This window comes from Plectropomus leopardus, chromosome 22 (genome assembly GCF_008729295.1).
Source record: "Plectropomus leopardus isolate mb chromosome 22, YSFRI_Pleo_2.0, whole genome shotgun sequence".
In the NCBI taxonomy this organism is placed as follows: Eukaryota; Metazoa; Chordata; class Actinopteri; order Perciformes; family Serranidae; genus Plectropomus; species Plectropomus leopardus.
In genome coordinates, this window is record NC_056484.1 from 2298995 (window position 1) to 2319413 (window position 20419).

The 20419-nt window shown below is 35.8% G+C and overlaps 1 protein-coding gene across 1 annotated transcript in view; it reads left to right on the forward strand.

Moving 5' to 3' along the window:
• phf21b (PHD finger protein 21B) overlaps positions 1-16042 on the forward strand; it is a 107941-nt gene extending 91899 nt beyond the window's left edge. Inside the window, exons 5-16 of the mRNA XM_042511745.1 lie at positions 7015-7111; positions 9337-9672; positions 10522-10649; positions 10817-10925; positions 10979-11030; positions 11638-11714; positions 12122-12176; positions 12614-12636; positions 13231-13389; positions 14325-14391; positions 14508-14611; positions 15651-16042. Of these exons, the coding sequence (XP_042367679.1) occupies positions 7015-7111; positions 9337-9672; positions 10522-10649; positions 10817-10925; positions 10979-11030; positions 11638-11714; positions 12122-12176; positions 12614-12636; positions 13231-13389; positions 14325-14391; positions 14508-14611; positions 15651-15926 (1483 nt within the window). The 3' untranslated portion in view covers positions 15927-16042. The remainder of the gene's footprint in view (positions 1-7014; positions 7112-9336; positions 9673-10521; positions 10650-10816; positions 10926-10978; positions 11031-11637; positions 11715-12121; positions 12177-12613; positions 12637-13230; positions 13390-14324; positions 14392-14507; positions 14612-15650) is intronic.
• The last annotated feature ends 4377 nt before the right edge of the window (positions 16043-20419 follow it).

Here is a 20419-nt window from a genome sequence, read left to right on the forward strand (position 1 = left end):
CTAGTGGTTCTGCAGAAACTTCAGACTACCGTGTTCTGGTGGTCTGGCTGATATATCTTTCAGCTAGTTTTGTTGTTTTTCAAAATTTCTTGAGCCGGTTCTGGTGGTCCTTGAGGGGGTTCTAGATTTTGTCCAAGTCCTTGAGAAACATCTGGTAGTCCTTGGCGAGATTCCAGGGGTCCTGGAGAAAGTCCCAGGTGGAGGAAAATCTCGGGGTATTTGAGGAAGGTTGTAACATTTGCTGAATGAGGCGAGGAACCACGTTACCATGGCAACACATCAGCAGACTGAGCTTCAGTGGCATCCAGAGCGGAAACAATCAGCTGATTCATTGATAAGTTTATTAAACATAATCAGACTCTTTCTCTGCGTTTTCATAAAGTGAGTCTTTTTCCTCAGTGGATTTGTAATTTCCAGCTCCTTCTCTTCCCTTTTTTAAGGAGTTAATATGTAACTTCAAATTTTTAAACAAGTTTCCAGTAAATGGTCATGTGATTATTTACTAATTACAGTAAAAGTGAAGACAAATAAAGAATATTTTTTTTTTTTTTTCGTTTCCCAGAAAAAGCTATTGAAGATTTATGTTGGTGGAGGAAACTCCTAACATCTTTTATTTTGTAGTAATTTATATAAATAAAAGGCATTTAATGACAGTACTTTCCTTCACTTTCAGTATTATAACATAATCATACGTAGATGTGTACTGTAAAGGGCTTTGAAGGAAATTATTAGAATACAAAGGCATGATGATACTTAAAAAAAAATTAAATATATATATATATATTTTTAAAATATATATTTTAATGTTAGTGTCTTACGCAGTTCATTTCTATTTCAATATATTTTCACATTTTAACATACCTGTTTTCAGCTGCCTTCAGCTATAAATGCGTAAGATATATATATATATATATATATATAGATATATCATGAGTTAAATAACTGAATTAACAAAAAATAAAAAAAGTTATAATAAATTAGGGCAGCACCAAACTGTTATTTTTTAAAAATAGATTAATGTCTATAAAATGTCACAAAATGGTAAAAAAAAAAAAAAAAAAAAAAAAAGTTAATCTCTATTTCCCAAAATCCCAAATAGATACAAAATATTTAGTTTACTTTTATAGATGAGGGAAAAAAACAGAAAATATTCACATTTAAAATAATAAAATTAAAAATACTCACTGATTTATCTTTTATCAAATTAGTTGGCAATTGATTTAATAGCTGAAAATTAATAGATATTTGTTTAAGCTCTATTATAATTTTATATTTATGTTATTTGCTCCATCTCATATCATTCCCAGACTTATTACATCCATATTGTAAAAACAGGAATGAGGCCTGATAGTTAACACAGCGGCTGAAAGAAGCGCTGAGGATGTAAAGCGTGTTGCTGCTGCTTGTGAACGCAGCCTGACTCTCCTCTCAGCTTCATTATCATACCGAGTTCATCTCTGGCGGCTCGGAGCATGAATGAAATGAAAAGCTTCTTCATGGTGGAGATGAAGAGGGGGAGCGGAGAGAGCTGACGTGGCCTCGAGGCGGCGTCCTCTGCTGGCGGCCGCGGGAACAACGGCGTCAGAGTGTGGGTGACGTCTGCAGAGCTGTGTGATCTGTACAAACACAGAGTGTGTACACTTCTCTCTGTAATCCTGTATGTGCTTTATTTATAACACAGCAGAGAGGACATGCAGGAACCAGCAGAGCTGCTCCAGGTCGCAAAAATCTGCAGTCTGTCACCTTAAATCCTCTTTAAAGTCAGAAAAGATCAGGTCTGCTATTTATAACTGCAGCATTCAAACAAGTCCAAATATTCTGCATGTGTTCAGCATCACTTTCTGCACTTTTCTTACTCATTTCCAGAATTTAAACCAAATTTATGGCGGTTTGAACAATGTTGGCTGCGTGTTTTTTAATGTTTGAGGAAATGTAACTTGTAGATGTTCAGGACTCTCGTGTGTTTGCTAAATAGGTGCCTAATGGTGCTTTTCAACATTGTTTTTAATGGTGTATGTTATTTATTTATTTTTATATTATTTTCATTAAGATTTAAAGAACAAAAAACAAAGCCACAATATTAATAACAAAACAAAACAACACATATTTACCAACACACCAAACAAACAAGCACAACCTCATAATCATCATTTCTCATTGACTTAAACAAATATATTAAATATATATTAATGTATAAATGTTTCAGAAAATTTGTAAAACAAGAAGATGACAATAAAATATCCTGAAAATTAGCTGAGTGGAATTATTAGATAGAATAAATTAATATAAAATAGAAAAAAAATAAAAGAATAAAATAAAAATAAAGTAAATTAAAAAAAATATATTGAAAATGTCCTCAAAACTATGTATGTTATTTTTATTATTATTATATAAACAGAAAAGTGCATATATCTTATTTATTTTAATATTTAGCATTTTTTAAGGTCACTTTCTTGTTTGTTTTTTTGTTGCTTATTTTCAGCTAATTTTTTTTCTTCTTTTTATTTTTATGAGTATTGTTTTGGTGATCATTGCCTTATTCCCATGATTTTTTTTTGAAAGAAACTAAGCCATTTTTTTTTTAAGAAAACAAAACAAAAAAATCCCATTTACTTTCAAACATTCAAAGACTTTACTAACCGTGCAGCTTTCCAGACTCTAATCGGCTTCCATTCACTTCAGTCGGGAATAAACATTTATTAGTCGACTCTTTAAACTTATTGGAGTTGTGTAATTTTTCAAGTGACCAAAAAGTCTGCAGTCACTGTTGCCAGAGTTGCATCATCATTATGAGGTAATGCAGAGCCGACTTCACAAATCAATACTTCAAGGACGGAGTTTATTTGTGTGACATTTTTCAACAGTTTTTTTTTTTTTTTTTTTTTTTTTTTACAAAAAACTGAAAGACACAAAAAAATACACAAATATTAAAAAAGCCGATGCGTAAAGTTAAAACAGATCCACATGTTGGTGAAGTCAGACTCTCGTCTGCAGACACAAAAAGATGAAACATTTTGTCCTCGGCTGCTGCGTGTGCACTTCCACCTCCTCCTCCTCTTCCTCTTCCTCCTCTTCCTCCTCCTCCTCCTCCTCCTCCTCCCTCCTCCTCCTCCTCCTCCTCCTCCTCCTCCTCCTCCTCCTCCTCCTCCCTCCTCTGCTGCTGCGATGACAGAGTTTAGATCCATGTTTCTCTGTAATCTCCTCCCTCCGTCTGACTGGCTGCTTCATCGTCTCACAGCTGACATCTTTTTAATCAAATTGTTTTCTGAAAAGCTCGGCTCAAACTTTTTCTTGCGGTGTGATGATTTAATGCTAAAAGTTCACTTTCCTTCGCTTATTGTCACTGTTTTAATCTGGTTTTTCTTTTCTGTCCTGGAAATGATATGAAGCATATTTGTACTGAGACACTGATGTTGAACCTGCGATTGTGTCCCCAAAACTGAGTATTTTAAGCCAAAATTTCAAAATTTCTTAACCAAAGCCAAGTTGTTTTAGTGTCTAAACCGAAACCGAACGTTCACCACGGTGTTGTTAAAATGTAAAGTTTCAAGTTTTCAGCTGCAAAACGTTGAAGAAAATGTACAATTACTTTTTTTTGGGGGGTGATTGGGTTGCGAGTCTTTTTTAAATTAATTTTAATTGATTTATTATTTATTTTCATTCATTCATTTCACTCATAGATTTTTCTGCATCTGGTGCTTTTACTTTTAAAACTTTAAATATCCATTTGACAGGAGGCCAGGAACCAGTCACAGCAGCCTCATGCATGTTTCTAGGATTTTAGGACATTTCTTATATTTTAGGACATTAGGGTCTCAGTAGGACCTCTGTCGGGGGTGCGGACGATCCTCCACTCGCACTTTTTTTGATAAACAAGCTCTGTTTTGATGCTGTTTTATGCACTCTGACACCTTATGTATACTAACAGTACAAAAACATGAATGAAACTCCCAAAGCTAAAAACACTTTCTGCTCTTCGCGATTCTGTTTCTTACTAACGGCACCAACACAAAACACCAGTTATACTCAACTTACAGCCCCCCAATCATTATGTACTTCACAATAAATATAAAGTTATGCACAGTGGGAATTGTTTTTGTACTTTTAGTACACAAAAGGTGCCAAAAAAACAGCATCAAAAACGAGCTTGTTTATGTAAAAAAAAAGCTCAGCCCCTAATGTTCTAAAATCCTAGAAACGTCCTAAAGTCAGATGCCATTAATCAAGTGCCCTAAAATCCTAAAAATGTCTTGAATTCCTAAAAATGTCCTTAAACCCTCAACATGTCCTAAAATCCTAGTAATTTCGAGAAATGTCTTAAAATCTTAGAAATGTCCTGAAACGTCATTAAAGCCTTGTTAAAATCCTAAAAGCGTCCTAAAATCCTGGAAATGTCATCAATTCCATGAAATGTCCCAAAATCCTACAAATGCACTCCAATCCTAAAATGTCCTAAAATCCTAGAAGCGTCCTAAAACCTGAGAAACTTCCTAAAATCCTAGAAACGTGTATCTGGCCCCTGGTCTTCTGTCATTTAACGAAGTGGCCCCCAAACAAAGCGAGTTGAGGTATCTGTGCAGTACAGCACTTTCATAACTACATATATAAATACATACTTTCATGACTCTCTGGATTAAAACTGCAGTTTTTTGAAACTTTGGGCCGAAGAGGACGACTCAGTGTTTGCTGCAGAGCTGTCGTCTGTCTCAGCGACAGTATTGACTTTAGTATTTGGGGAAAAAAACAGGAAATCAGTGATCCAAGGTTGTGTTCAGTGCTCACACCGGAGAGGAGGAGGAAGAGGAGGAAGAGGAGGAGGGGGAGGAGGGGGAGGAGGGGGAGGAGGGGGAGGAGCCCCCTAAAGAGAAGGTGCTTAGGTTTGGAGAAAAGAGGAAGCAATTACGAAAATGAAAGCCCTCGCACTGCAAGAATTTTCATCTCTGCAGTTGCCATGGGAACAGGCCTTGCCTCCCCCCTCCTCCTCCTCCTCGTCCTCCTCGTCCTCCTCCCTCCTCCTCTCTCCGAGCCGCTCTGCAGCACAATACAATGGAACGAAGGGATTTTCACAGAAGAAGAAAGGAGGGGAGGCGGGGTGAGCTGTGATCCAGAGGGGGGAGGAGGAGAAAACTTTGCTCCTGATTTCTGTCGGAGTCGAGCGGCTGAGAGGAAACGTGGAGGAGATTGTGATCGTCGTTGAGCTTCGTTTACTGGTTTAACTGGTTTAACTGGTCCAGGTTCGGTTTAGATTGACGGGAAGTGTCGGCCAATCACAGACGCAGAATCAGAGGCGACACGGTGATGTCGCTCCTCTGTGGTCTAACAAGGAAGATTTACGTTTTATTCTTTTATTTTTTCTTTTATTTATTCTCAGAACTAAAACAGATAATTCAAATTATTGTGGGATTAGATGTTGCTTTTTGAGCAGGTGAATTGCAGTTTAACCTTTTGAAACCTTTTTTTGGGCTGCGTTCAGATGCCTTTTACAGGCATTTAAAACCTTTGAAGCCTAAAGAAATTGTTTTTTTTTTTTAAATGAAACATGGAGGAAAAAAGACAGTGAGCAAACTGGCAAGAAATATTCTGCAAAAGAAAAAAAAAGAAGGAAAAAATAAATGAATAAATAAATAAATAAAAACTAGGAAAATATCAAGTACATATGTCTTTTTAAAACATTTGTTACACAAAATTAATAAATTTATTATTTTATTTTATTTTTTGCATTTTTGAGGTAACGTTTACTTTTTTTCATTTTTCATTTGTACTTATTTTTAAGTAATTTTATTTTTATTTTTTGATTTATTTTCAATTTTCTCTGGCTTATTTTTAGGTGATTTATCAGTATCATTATGTTTCTGAAAAATAAAAATCTAGCCAATTCTTTCAGGTTTCAAAGGGTTCAGTCACCAAAGTTTTGTTTCCGTTTGTCATCAGTCACAACACAGTTAATACAAAGTGTCACAGAGCAGGAAGAGACAAAAGAAAAGTGGATAAAAAATTGAAAATCTCACGCTTTTGGCGATTCCCAGCGAACATAAACTCTGCAGAGAAAGACAGGAAATGACTGGAGGCTTCAGGAGAAAAACTGCAGCTCAAGTTTAAGGCCGAAGAGTCGAAGGGCAGTTTGAGTTTTGACAGAGTCCATATGAGAAAAATATGATGCAGGAAGAAATCATTTTCTTTCTTTTGACAGTATTTTTAGTAGTATTTTTACAGTCAGACGCAACATAAAAAAGACTTAAAAGTGCTCAAAAATCTATTAGAAACAGGCTGGAATCATACTGAGAAAAATCAGCTCTAAACTTTGCACTTTTCAATGTTAATCTGCTGCTCAGACTTTTTGTTTTTGTTGTATTTGGTGAAAAATTTCCAGAAGTTTTCCTCCAGTTTGCTTCCAGTTGGTTTGTCCTGAAAAACAACGAATTTAATGAAAAATCCTCGATCTTTTGTCTGTTTGTCTTTTTTACTTATTCCAAGTATATCCAGCTGAAGGATGGCAGAATCCCGGAACCACGCCCACCAATATAAACCACGCCCACGCAATACAAACCACGCCCACGTGTCTAAACCACGCCCACTACAGGAACAGAGCAAACAGAACAGCCACAGTTTTCAGACTTTATTGAAAATATTCAACACACGTACGTTTCAAAACGTTTCAAAACGACGGTTTGAAAGCGTTGACATGTTTCAAAGTTTCAAATTTGCCATCTCTAATGTCCGGCATCCTTACCTCAGCATCTGCGTTTGTCTCTTCCTTGCTGTGTCCTCCTTCTCGATGAAGCATTTCCGGATGTTTTTAGCGGCCGTGTTTTCCGCGTCTGCCATCGTCAGCTGGACTCACTTATTTATTATTTTTCTGCAAAAGCGAACGCAGCAGCCTCGTTTTGCTGCGGTCATGTAGCACCGACTTCTTTTAGTGTCTTCAGAGACGGCCCAGTCCTCTGAAAAGAACATCTGTTTCCGGCAGTGAAATACTTGTTGAAGTGATGATTTATTTAAGTGTTTGTGTGTGTTTCAGATGCTGGGAACTCTCACTGCTGTGCCCATCAAGGTGCCTCAAGTCAGCTCCCTGCACCGGCTGGCAGGACAAGCAGCCACCGTGCTACCTCAGGTAACCCTCAGCACCTTATTCAGAGTTATTACAGTCCTGTAAACACCTGTGTGGAGGGACATTCATTTATACTGTCTGTGTGTGTGTGTGTGTGTGTGTGTGTGTGTGTGTGAGAGGCTTTAATATTCAGAATATTTATCACACAAAACATTTATTTCTTTGCTTTTTAATAATAGTGAGGTAAAAAAAAAAAAAGGTAAAGTTTGTCGTGATGGGAAACATCACATTGTTGCCTTAATCAGTCAGACTTTAACACTTTCCCAGAGTTCAGTGTGATGTCTTTAACCCTTTAACACGTGGATCAGCATCCGTTTTCTTGTGCTGCAGTGAGACGCCTTTCACAAGCATTTAAAAACCTCTGAAACTAGAGAAAATTGGTTTGATTTCTCTCAAAAACATGAAAAAAAGGCAAACAAGCAACTTGGTAAGAAATGTTATAAACATTTGAGGATATTAGAATATAATGATAGACATTATTTAAAAGCTAGGGAAAAATGTCTAAGAAAAAAAATAAAAATCAAGGGAAAAAATTATCATTAACATATTTAAAGTTATGTTATAAAATTATTATGATATTTTAGGCACTTTTTCCAGGTCATATCCGTGATATACATTTTCCATAACATAACAAGCAACTTGTGAAAAAAATGTCCAAACTGCAGAAAATTGGTAAAAGGTGACAATGAAATGAAACACATATTATTAAAAAAAAATCCAGAAAGCTATATTTATAATTCAATTAAAATATAAAAACAAATTCAATAATTGTATAAAGTCATTAATATAAATATAAAAAAAAAAAAAATATATTTTTGTCATTTTTCTTTGTTATTTTTGTTGTTTTTTAATTAACTGTTTTTGTGCTTATTTTAATAATTTTTTTGGTAACTTTTTACTAATATCTTGTTCATTTTGGAGCCTTTTATTGTGAAGTTGTTCTTATCCAACCACATTTTTTAAAAGAAATCAAATCAATTTTCAGAGACTTAGATCTCTCATTTTGTTTGACAAAAACTCAAAAATATTCAGTTTACTTTGATATAAAAACTGAAAAAAACAGAAAAAAACATTGGAGAAACTTTTAGAAAAAAAATGCATTTTTTGCTTAATAATTGACTTAAACAGTAAAAATAATATTAGTTTGCAGCACATTTTTAAAAATGAATAAAAGCTAAATAAATGAAAAATGACGTGACTAAATTGTGTAAAAATCAGCCGTTTGTTCCTTCAGAGGTCATATTTGCGTCTGCAGTGTCGTCACTCGTTCAGCAGGTGGCGGCAGAAAACACGGCGAGCCTCAGAGTGACTCAAACGGCACAAATGATCTTTAATGTGTCGGCGAGCGTGAAGACGGATATCTGCTGTTATGACTCCCCGCAGAGGTCGACTCTCCGGCCTCTGATTGGACGACAGGAAGCATCAGCAGTCTGCTCACGTCTGGACGACACACACAAGTGACCACGAGTGTGTGTGTGTGTCTCAGTGTGAGAGCGGTTTAAATGTTGAGTTCAGGTTTATGTCCCTGAAATAAGCAGTAGGGGAGGAAGTATTCAGATCCTTTACTTAAGTAAAAGTACTAGTACAACCCTCTGAAAATACTCTGTTACAAGTCTTGCTTTGGAAGTGGTACTTAAAAAAATCAATTATTATTAAAATTATTAAAATAAATGTAAAACAAATGCAGACAAATCTAAAAGAAAAAAACAACAATAAAAACTCAAAGTAATATTTATTCAAAACACAAAATCATTAAAAATGAAATATAAAAAAAGCAACCCAAAACTCAAAATTATAAGAGGAACAAAATCCCCAAAACATAAAAATAATAAAGAATTTTTAAAAAATCCCACCCCAACGCAAAATAATATATTAAAAAACAGTCCCACATTTTGCAAAAAAATTGTAAAAGATGACAAGAAAATTACCCCAAAAATTGTTTTAGAAAAGAGGGGAGGATTATTAGAAAATTGTCCAAAAAATAGAAAGAAATGTCCCCCAAAATGTATTTACAATACTTTTATATTTAAAATTATTTCATATCTCAAATTACTGTACAAAAAAAAAAATAATCTTATTTTAAGATGATTTTCTTATACCTTATTTACAGATTTTGGGTCATTTTTGGGCAGTGTCTTGCTCAGTTGCTGTTTTTGAAAGAAATCAAACCAATGTTGCTCAGATTTTAAAGGGTTTAACGTCTCTCTTCTTCTGTGGTCGTCCTCCAGGTCAGGCCAAAGACCCAGATCCCCGACAGCCTCCCCCACAGTCCGTGTCAGGAGCTGCAGCCTCTCAGCCTGCAGAGGGCCACCGCCGTGGTCAGTCCCAAGAGCCAGGGGGGCCCCACCCTGCCCACCGCCAACAGCACCTTCAGCCCCGACCACCAGCCCAACGGCCAGAGCGACGCCTCGCCGCCCCCGGCCCCCGCCGCGGGCCCGTCGGGGGGCCCGGACTCCGGCGGCCCCGCCCAGCACGCCTCAGCGGGGGCCGGCGTGGCGTACGCCATCATCGCCGCCTCCCCCGCCACCGGCAACGGGGTGTCCGCCGTCAGCGAGGCCGTCAAGGTGCAGCCACTGCTCTTCAGCGCTGACAACAAGGCTGGTGTCTCCACCAACACCAACTGAGATCCACGTTTATCATCACATTTAACCCTTTAACACCTGCATCCACATCAGCTTCCATGTGCTGCTTTCAAATAGCATTTAAACCTCTGACACCCGAAAAAAAATTGACAAAAAATGTCCCTCAAACTGTAAAAAAAAAAACCAAAATGTAAAAGGTGATGAGGAAATGATCTGAAAATTAGTTATTATTAAATAGTATAAAAAAAGGGGGAAAATATCAAGAAAATATTATTTTATTTGAAATATTAATATGTATAATTCTCTTACAGAAAAAAAGAGGACATTCTTTTTTCTTAAAGTCATTTTCTATTTTTTTCTTATTAGTTTTTGCTTCTTTCTTGCTAATTATATTTTTTAACAAAGATGTTACTAATTTTGCTTATTAGTTTTTAAATACTAGATTGTCTCCCAGACATTTTTAAGTTTTTTAAATAATTTTATCTCTTATACTAATTTCCTCCAAATTTGTGGAACATTTTTCACCAAGCCACTCGTTGCTTTCCCCATTTTTTTAAAAGAAGTTGCACCAATTTGATGACACTCCAGGTTTCAAAGGGTTAAATGTTTAGTTATGAAATTCAAAGGAAAAAAAAATCTGATTTTTTTTACATTTTTGAAATGACTTTTCTAAAAGTTAAATTAATGTTACGATAAGAAGGAAAAAATAAATGAAGTTGAATCAGCGTTTTTAATAATAAATCTTAAATATGTGATTCATAAATCATTACCTCGTCTCTCCGTCTGCAGATGTTTTTTATAACTTGATCTTTTGTATTTTTGTGTTTTCAGGTGATAATAATCCAGCCGCAGGCTCCCAGCAGCACTGACGGGTCCCCGGGGGCCCAGGCTGACCTCCCGTCACAGGAGGCCCCGCCCGCCCCGAAATCCCCCTCCCCGAAGAAAGACGAGGACCCGAGGTGAGAAAATTCAGCACTGATGCTCAAACACAAACATTCGCTTAACAGGACTTTTCTTTATATTTATCTGCAAATATATACGTTTATTTTATTCATCAAAGGCGGTAATCGCAATAATCATCTTCAGCTCCGTTTTATTTCTCGTATTTTAAATTTAAACCGTGAAGAGACGAGCAGCTGCAGCTCAGCAGGAACGTTTTCTCTTCAGTGAAGAACTCTCGAATCAGACGCCGAGAGTCTGACGCTCTTCACCTCCTCTTCATTAACATCTTCTCTGTGTGTGTGTGTGTGTGTGTGTGTGTGTGTGTGTGTGTGCGTGCGTGTTACAGAAAATCGCCTTCATGGTCGCCCTCGGCCTCGTCACCACAGAACACCTGGAAGGTGAGTTCACTTCCTCCTGTTTGCGTTTCTGCTGATCTCAGAGCAGCGTTTAGTTTAATTCAAGCTCTCAAGCTTTCTTAAAATGTCAAAAAATTATTTAATTATATAAAAAATTTAATTTTTAATTAAATTCCTCTTTTTCCATACTGTAGGTGATTTTTAAAAAATATTTTGGTAAATTTTCTTTAAAAAAAGGTGTCTTTTTTTGTTTGTTTTTTAAGAAAACAGTCGTTTATTTTGGCGTTTTTTTCTTTAATACATGCCCTCCAAACCAGCAATTCCTCCAGTTTTTTTTTATTTATTTATTTATTTTTTAAAAAATGTATTTGCATTTTCCACTCTATATTTAACCCTTTGACCAAAAATTAGTTTAAAAAAAATTACAAGAAAATTACCTGAAAATAAGCCCACATAAAAAAAATAAATCAAAATATATTTAGAAAATAGACAAACCAATTATTAATTTATAATTCTAAATATAACTTTCTAGACATTTCCCCTATTTTTGAATCACTTCTCTTCTCAAACGTTGAAAAACAACAGTAAAACTTTTCTCTCTCCAGCTTTGAAGGTGTTTTATTAAAGGGGTCTTTTGTTTTTTTGACAGAAATCCAGACGAAGCGACAGGAGAGGAAGAGACGAAGCACAGCCAACCCGGCCTACAGCGGCCTCTTTGAACCAGAGGTCAGAAAAACTTCTCATCGTTTATTTTTGGCAAATTTTTAATAATTTAATCAAATTCAAACAAATAGCAAAGACCTTTAAGACGTTTATTATAGCGGGTCTTTTATTATTATTATTATCATTATTATTATTATTATTATTATTATTGTTATTATTATTGTTAATATTATTTTTATTAATATCATTTTTTAAAATTATTATTATATTTATATTTATTATTATTATTTATTTTTCTTTTAATCTTTCCTTTTTTTTTTATTTATTTATTTATTTTTAATGTAATTTATTTATTTACTTTTGCTCGTTAAAGTGGAAATACAGATTGTAATATAATGTTCTTTATATTCAGTATTTAGTATTCAGTTTGTTTGTGGATTTAAAGTTGTTTCCTGGTCGTTTGTTTGCAGCGTAAACGTCTGGCGTCACATTACCTGAACAGCTCGCTCTTCCTGTCAGCACGAGGTAAAAACACACACGGCAACAACAAAACTTCACACAAACCCACGAAACACAAACACACGACGTCTCGTCTCCCAGAGGAGCTTGATGTTGGACGTAACGTCAAAAATATTTCTGCATCGCCTCTCAGGGCCGAACATTGTGGCTTTATTAGACTTACATTTTTTTTAACTCTTTGCAAAAAAAAAAAAAACACAATGAAAAAAAAAAAAAAGTCATTCTCTGTTCATCTGCTCCGCTCAGTCTGAAAAACGACAAACGCAGTTCATAATGTTTCTCAGTGAGCTGTGGGCGGAGCCAGGCTAGCAGTTTCCCTTTGCTTCCAGTCTTTATGCTAAGCTAAGCTAACCACCGTCGATGTCGTGCTGCATGGCTTCTGCTCTCACCTGCGCGTCTCCGCGAGCTCCACTAACCTCTGCTCTGCTTCATTTTCATGCAAGACTCTGAGGATTTCTGCTGGAAGGTAGGTCACATGACTGATGATGTCACACCTGTGTGTGCGTGTGTGTGTGTGTGTGTGTGTGTCTGGTTTCTAAACGGTGACTTTTTGGGGTAACTTCTTGTTAATTATGAGATTTTTTTTATGTCTTTAGATAATTCAAATTATCTGCCTGAAGCATCACGAGAAGATGCTTTTATTTTAAGTTAGGGGGAAACATTTCCAGATTATCATTATTATATAGTTAAAATTATTTTTATGGAATTATTATCATTTTTCCTCATTTTATTTTTCGTTTTTTTTTTTTGTTTGAGTTTTGTTTTTCTTGTGCTTTTTTTCTTTTTTTTTTTTCATTTGCGGGTCATTTCCTCTTAAGTTTATCCATTTAAAGCACAAAGCTGCAGTTTTTTATTCTCAGTTTAACTAGAATTAATGTTTAGAGTTACAGCGGATTTATTTTCTTTCCTATTTTGAAGATTACTGTTTGAAAATAGTTTAAAAGTGATATTTTAGTGAAAATGATGTTTTTTAAGACTGTCATGATGTGTAAAGTGTTGGGTCTAACGCTCTGTGTGGTCCCTGCGGTCCCTGCGGTCCGTGCGGTCCCTGCGGTGTCAGGAGGACTTGGAGCATGACGAGCACTGTGCCGTCTGTAAGGAGGACGGCGAGCTGCAGCCCTGCCACAACTGCCCCAGAGCCTTCCACCCCAACTGCCTCCACCCGCCGCTCAAAACGCCCCCCAGAGGACCCTGGTACTGCCCCAAGTGCCAGAAGAAGGTACCACCCAAAACTTCATGCTGCTTTCTTTAGTCGTGTCGGTCGTATCTGTGTCTTTTCGCCGTATTTTAAGGACGAAGGTCGTGTTCTTGTTGTTGCTGCTTTAAAAAAAAAAAAAGTTTTGATCTTTTTGGAAAAGATCAAAACACAGTTTTGCAAAATTCAGGACATTTCTGGGATTTAGGATGTCTCTCAGATTTTAGGACATTTTTGGAATTTAAGAGCGTTTGAAGGATTTTAAGATTTTTTTTTTTTTTTTAAAGATTTGAGCATTTTTCTACGATTTTTTCATTTTTGGGACTTTTGGGCTTTTCAAGGATTTGAGGACATTTCTTGAATTTTAGGACATTTTTGGAATTTAAGAACGTTTCAAGGATTTTAAGACGGGTTTCGTTTTTTTGGGGTTCGTTTTGGATTTTAAGATGATTTTTAAGATTTGAGCATGTTTCAAAGATTTTATGACATATTTGGGACTTTTGGACTTTTCAGTGATTTTATGACATTTCTCGGATTTTAGGATGTTTTAAGGATTTTAGGCCATTTGGGGGTTTTTAAGATGTTTCTAGGATTTTAGGACATTTCTCGGATTTTAGGACATTTTCGGATTTTAGGACACTTTTAGGACACTTCTAGGACAAGGTTTGTTTTTGTTTTTTAAAGACTGTCCTCATGCGTTCAGATTTTCACAATAAGAATGAGGCCTTTTATATTTAATTTTAATGTTTTTTCAGACTAGTCGACTTAAGTCCAATGAGCTGACTGAAATCACTGATAAAGATCTGATTTTGTGTTACGATTGCAATTTAAGTTGAATAAAAACTAGAAAACATGAAAAAACACGATTTCTTGCCAATAAACATTATTAATCTGTGGTGTTGTTTCATATTTATCTGTATTAATTATTAATAAATGACGTGTTTGTCTCTGGTCTTCAGGTCCTGAACAAAGAAAACATGGCGTGGCCACAGAACTTTGTTCAGTCCTACGTTACACACAAGACGGGTAAGAACCAGCTGAATCCTCCGAGTGTGTGTGTGTGTGTGTGTCGTTCATACCTGTACTGATGAAGTGTGTGTGTGTGTGTGTGTGTGTGTGTGTGTGTGTGAGTGTGTGAGCAGTGAGGCAGGAGGAGAAGCGACGGCTGCTGAGACGAAACAACGAGCTGAAGAAAGAGTGCGCTCACCTGGAAGAACAAGACAAGAAGCTCAACGACATGCTCAAAGTAAACACAACACACACGTCTGCACGCTGTTACACACACTTAACATCCGAAAAAAAAAAAGAGTTAACTGAGTCAGACTTTGCAGTGACTCAGCGAGCTTTGGTGACGCATTTATTACATTATTTTAATTTGGAGGTGGTGAAATTTGTATGTTTGTGATGTAAATGTCCGGACTCTAATGTCCAGCTGTTCATACATACTCTTACTAATATTATTGTGTATATATATTTCCACGACTTTGAGGCAAATTTTCATTTCTATTTCACAAATGATCATCAAATCACTGGGGAGGGGCGTCATGTTTTTTATTTTTTAGGGGAGGGGCATACAACTTTAAATGGCTGCATTTTTAATTAATTTTATCACAGACTTTTAAAGAAAAATGCCAGGTTTGGAGGGCATGTTTTTTTAAAATGTTTTTTATGCTTGTTTATTTTTTCTTTTTCATTTTGTTTTGTTTTTTTCTCTTGAAAAAAAATTGAGCTTTTTTTTGGCAATAAAATATTATATTTAGAAAATATTTTTGTATATTTTTTCCATACTGTAGGTGATTTTTAAGAAAATATTTTGGTAAATTTTCTTTAAAAAAAAGTGTCTTTTTTTTGTTTGTTTTTTAAGAAAACAGTCATTTATTTTGGCGTTTTTTTTCTTTAATACATGCCCTCCAAATGTTATCGTCAAAAATGATCAAAATTACAAAATTTATCACAGCCAGAAACTGTAAAAAACAGAAAATATCGTTGGTTTTTCACATTTCTGACAGCACTTGAGCACATCATGTGTTAATTTACAGCTTTGTGAAAAAAGTGACCTATGACTCCGTGATTTCTCCAAAACTTTCAGGGTATGTTTAATTTTGGAAAAGTTCTCGTGATGCAGCGAGTATGAACAGACACATTGCATTTAAAGGTCTGACAGCTCATGCTACTTTTTGACTGAATATTTTCGTGTGCACTTTGTAATAACAGTTTTCACTTCCTGCAAAAAAATGAGCTGATGATCAACAGGAAGTTGACGGTGTCGTTTCCTGTGTTTGCAGCAGTGTATGGACCTGAGAGAGCGACTGTTGGGGCAGCAGAGAGACACTCAGGCCTCGCTCGAACGCCTCAAAGCTCTCATCAGGTTGATCCAACGCGACCAGCTCATCCAGGTCACCATGACGACCACGGCCACCATCGCTGCTGCCTCGCTGCTCTCCCAGTCCTGGATCAAACCCACCAGCACCGCCGCCATTGCAGCCGCCGCTCCGGGCCCCTCGGCCACGCCCCTGCAGCAGAAGAGCCACGCCCACAGCCAGGACGACACCAACAACTAGCCCCGCCCCCCACCAGGTGCTCCGACTTTTTACCGTCGCCGAGTGCGGTGATGATTTCTTTTTTGTCTGAATATTATCTAACCATCTTTTCTCCGAGAGCTGAAAAAAGCCACAAAAAACTGAGAAAAAAAAGAGCCTCTATCCTCCACTCGATTCAAGTATTTTTTAAAACCCAACACCTACAGTGCTTACGAGATTTCTTTTTTTAAGTTATTTTCTATTTATTAATGTTCTTGGCCTTAATGTATTTATTACAAAAAGTTAGATTACAGTGCCGCCGCGGGAACACGACGGGAGTTTCTGCGCGCGGTCCAAAAGATATTTCCCTTTTTTAAACACAGGTATAATTATTGTTCTGCATATAGTGAGAGAGAACAGTAGAGTTAGTCGTAGTTGCAGAAAACAAAGGATCGATGGAAGTGAAAGGACTGTATATTGATATATCTGAGTAGATGTTTGTTCTCATTCTCTTATGAACAATGTTTTTGCCATAATAATTCAGGAAAAATGTTTTCATCGTGTATGTAAACGCATACGAGCCTTCAAACAAAAACAGAATAACTTTTTTTCAGTATTAATAGAGTTAAAGTCAAAGAAAAAAGTATTTAAGATAAAAACTACAGAAATTAGCATTTCTAGTGGAGATTTTAGTATTTTCATGCTGATGCCTGTTGATAAATGTAAGTTTGGAGTATTCAAGGGGATCACTGTACATATGTTGTATTATTATTATTATTATTATTATTATTATTATTATTATTATTATTATCATTGCAGGTTTTTTTTGGTTTTTACTGAAGTCACACATCTGAAACAAAGGTGAGTCTCTGAACGTTTAACTGTTTGTTTTCTGTCTGACAGCAACACAAACAAGAATGTGACACGTTTTAATTTACGTAAGTTTCAGAAACAAGAACATGATCCGAAATCTAAAATTTAACAGTATTTTATCGGAGCGATATGTACGCTAAACCTGATTACAGTAGTTAATAATATCATTCAACGAAACAAATTTCTAAATGAAATTTATTGAAATTTTGCTGGAGTCACTTTTCTCGCGATATCATTAAAAAAACAAGCTTGGCTAAAGCTATATTTATAATTTATATCATTATTACATATTTAAAATTATGTTACTGAATTTTTCTACATTTGAAGCACTTTTTCAGGTCACTTCCTTGTTTATTAATTCTATTTAATTTCTATTATTTTGTTTTTAATTGTATTTATTTAAACAATTTTCAGGTAATTCTCTTGTTTCTTTTTCTAATTTCTTGCTCATTTCTTCTTTCGGGGTTCATTGCCTTCTTCCCGTGTGTTTGAAAGAAATCCAGTTTGCTCAAATTTCAATGATTGTTTTCTCCGTAATGACCCAAAATATCAGAAAAGGTAGATACATTTAAATAATTTGTATTTATGTCAGTTGAGGAAGCTGGACATCCAAAAGTCACCTTTATTGTACGGCTTAAAAATGTTTTGCGTTTTATTTTATTTTATTTCATTTTATCATTTGCCCAAATACGGCTTTTCAGACCCGCGGTCTATTATTTATCTCTGTTTTGGCCGACGTGCAGGCGCTCCGCTCGCTCGTGGTTTCAGTTATTGAAACAGACTCAGAGAGGTGTCACGAATGACAAAGATTTACTGAAAGTTACGTACCGAACCTGTAACTTTTCTATCTTTCTTCGCCCAAAAAAGGAACCAATTTAGTTGCGTTTTGCTCTAAAACTGATTTCAGGTCATTTTTGTTTCTGCATCTTTACAAAAATGAAACTGTGATAATATTTCTGGTTGTGTCGCAGTTACAGAAACCAAACAGTTGAACTGAAAAAGAGACGAAAGTGTTGTTTGTTCACCGCTGCACTCAAACACGTCAAAGTCGATGTGTGATGCATCCATTCAGTCCCTTCCCCCTTTAAACCAGTATAGAAAATATGCCAAAAACTTTTTTCTTTGTTTTTGTACTGGGATCATCTATCAATAATGTCTATAGTGCTTTCTTTTTTTTTCTCTCCCTGCCTATTTTATATTTTTCGCGTTGGAGCTTTTTTTACTCGTGTTTTATGAACGTTTTAACGGTGACGAGCCTGTTAATCTGACAGATGAACACTGCCTCAAGTACAAATCGTTTCAAATCCAGGGTTTTCGTCTTTGTTGCGTCATTTTGTAGACACCAGTCAATCAGAAAATGGGACAACTGTGTCAAACTGCAACAACACTTTTTGACTGTCGGTGGACTCGGAGGACAGCGGTGGCGTCCTCCTGGTTTCCCAAAATGTTAAGAGTCGAACCAGGAGGGCAGCATCCCGTCCTGCTCGGTCTATTTGTCTCGCTAGTCTTCCTGCTGGTCCAGAAAGGTTCAGTTTAAGTGTTAAAAACATAGATTTAGTCCATTTTTTAATTATTTGTCATACTGTACTCACCACACAGTCGAGGTGCGGCTCTCTGCTGCCTGTTAATGCACAAACATGAACAAATAAGTAATCCAGAGAGAAAAATGCCTTTATCAAAAGAAAAAAAGAGGGAATTTGTGAAGTTCTAACTGAGAAGAGGTGGTTTTATTTCATTTTTTATCATATCCAGCACACCTGAGTTTGGTCTGAAGTATCCGAGATACTGAAAAGATCCTTACTATTGGAGAATCATCACCTGTACGGCACAAAAAATAAGAAAAAATATATATACACTGGTGCATCCGTGGCTTCAGTGGCAGCGAACAAGTTCGACTCACAGAGGAGAAAAAACAAAAGGATAAAAGACGAGCAATATGGCATCAAAACAGCTCCGCAACATGATTTCCCCCCCAAAATACAGTCCTAAAAAAAAAAAAAATTCGAAAAGCCTCAGTGTGCTTCAAATAAAGTAGCTCGTAGGTTTTTTGTAGATCTGTGTACCTTTAAATCCAAATCATTTTTTGTTTTTTTTAAGCTGTTAAAAAATAAATGCAGCCAAATCCAAATAATTAGGCTTAAAACTAAACCTAATATTAAATTATTGAATTAACCATTTTGCCCCCCAAAAAGGAGTTCAAGTTTTTTTTAATGAAACTATTAAAAATGATTCGAATTGTCTAAAAAAAACAAAGATAATCAAATATTCACATTTTAAAGGATGGGACCAGCAAATGTTTGGTATTTGAAAAATTATTTGGATGAAAAGATACACAGAAATTATATACTTTTTTCCTAAATTAATTGATTGTGCGACTGTGACCTGAAAAATACTGTGATTTCATACAGCGAGCAGTGAAGTCAGAGTGTTTTTGTTTGCTCATGGGAAAAACTTTTTTTTAGTTTTATTTCTGACTCAGTCTTTGTGTCTGAATGTGTCAGCTGAAAACTCGGATTTGCTCGTAGTATGAAAACACACGAAGTTCTGTTCCCGCTGTCACTCAACACTGAGCCAAATGCACACGTTTTGTTTTTAAAAAAACAACATATTTCTAATGCGCTTTATCAGAATACAGAGCCTGGTTGGTGTCTGGAGAGAAAAGTTTTCTCCCCTAAAATGACTAATTATTTTACCACAAGTACTTATTTTGTTTCTTCAGTTCAGCAGGTGGGTCGCCTCCCCTGAAATAAAAACCCCAATTGCCAGCTGATATCATAAAAAAATAACCACGCTTTTATGAAATAAAAAAATTACCATCAGAGAAAAGATTAGAATTCATAGAATAAAATAACTAAATGTTTAAGTCACTAAATAAAAATGTTCAATTCGTTTAAGTTAATTACAATTCTTTGTACTTTTTATTCCTCTGCATTCATTTAATATTGTTATTTATCATTTAACATACAAAACCTATGACCCATTAATATGATGCATTTAAGAAAACTGTGCATAAAGTAGTTAAAGTTAGCTCAACTACAATACGAATTATTTTACATACACATCAGTTCATTTTCAACAACATAATAAAACATAGTTAAAAGTTACTTTTATTTTTCACCAAAACTCCCATACTTCTGTTTTACACTAGTAGGAAATCAGTCTTTTTTGGAATAATGGCAAAAACAGACTTTTTTATGTGCATGTCGAGGCGATCAACCACCCAGATCCTGATGCGCTCTGTTTCTGATCACTGCGTAGCAGCAGAAGATGTTTAGTTTGTCATTTGCTGCTTAAAATATTGCATTTTATTTAATTAAAAGTGTGGAAAAAAAAGACGTTAGCGGAGGTGGTCGTTATTTTAGGCGAGGCAGGCTGCCTCCATGTAAAAACACTAGAGGTATGATCATTTTTCAACATAAAAAACTTAGTATCAACAATTTGGAGCATTTAATGACTCAAGAAATGTCAACTTAGCACATGTTACCTGAATCAGCAGAGGAAATATTCACCTGACACTTTCCAAGCTCTGTATCTGTAAGATAAACAGCAGATATGCATTAACATTGTACCTAACTTGCCTTTATGAACGAATAAAATCATGATCAGCGTGGAAAAGTAAAATCTGTCTGCGAGATTTTACCAGAATGTACCATGTGATGCAT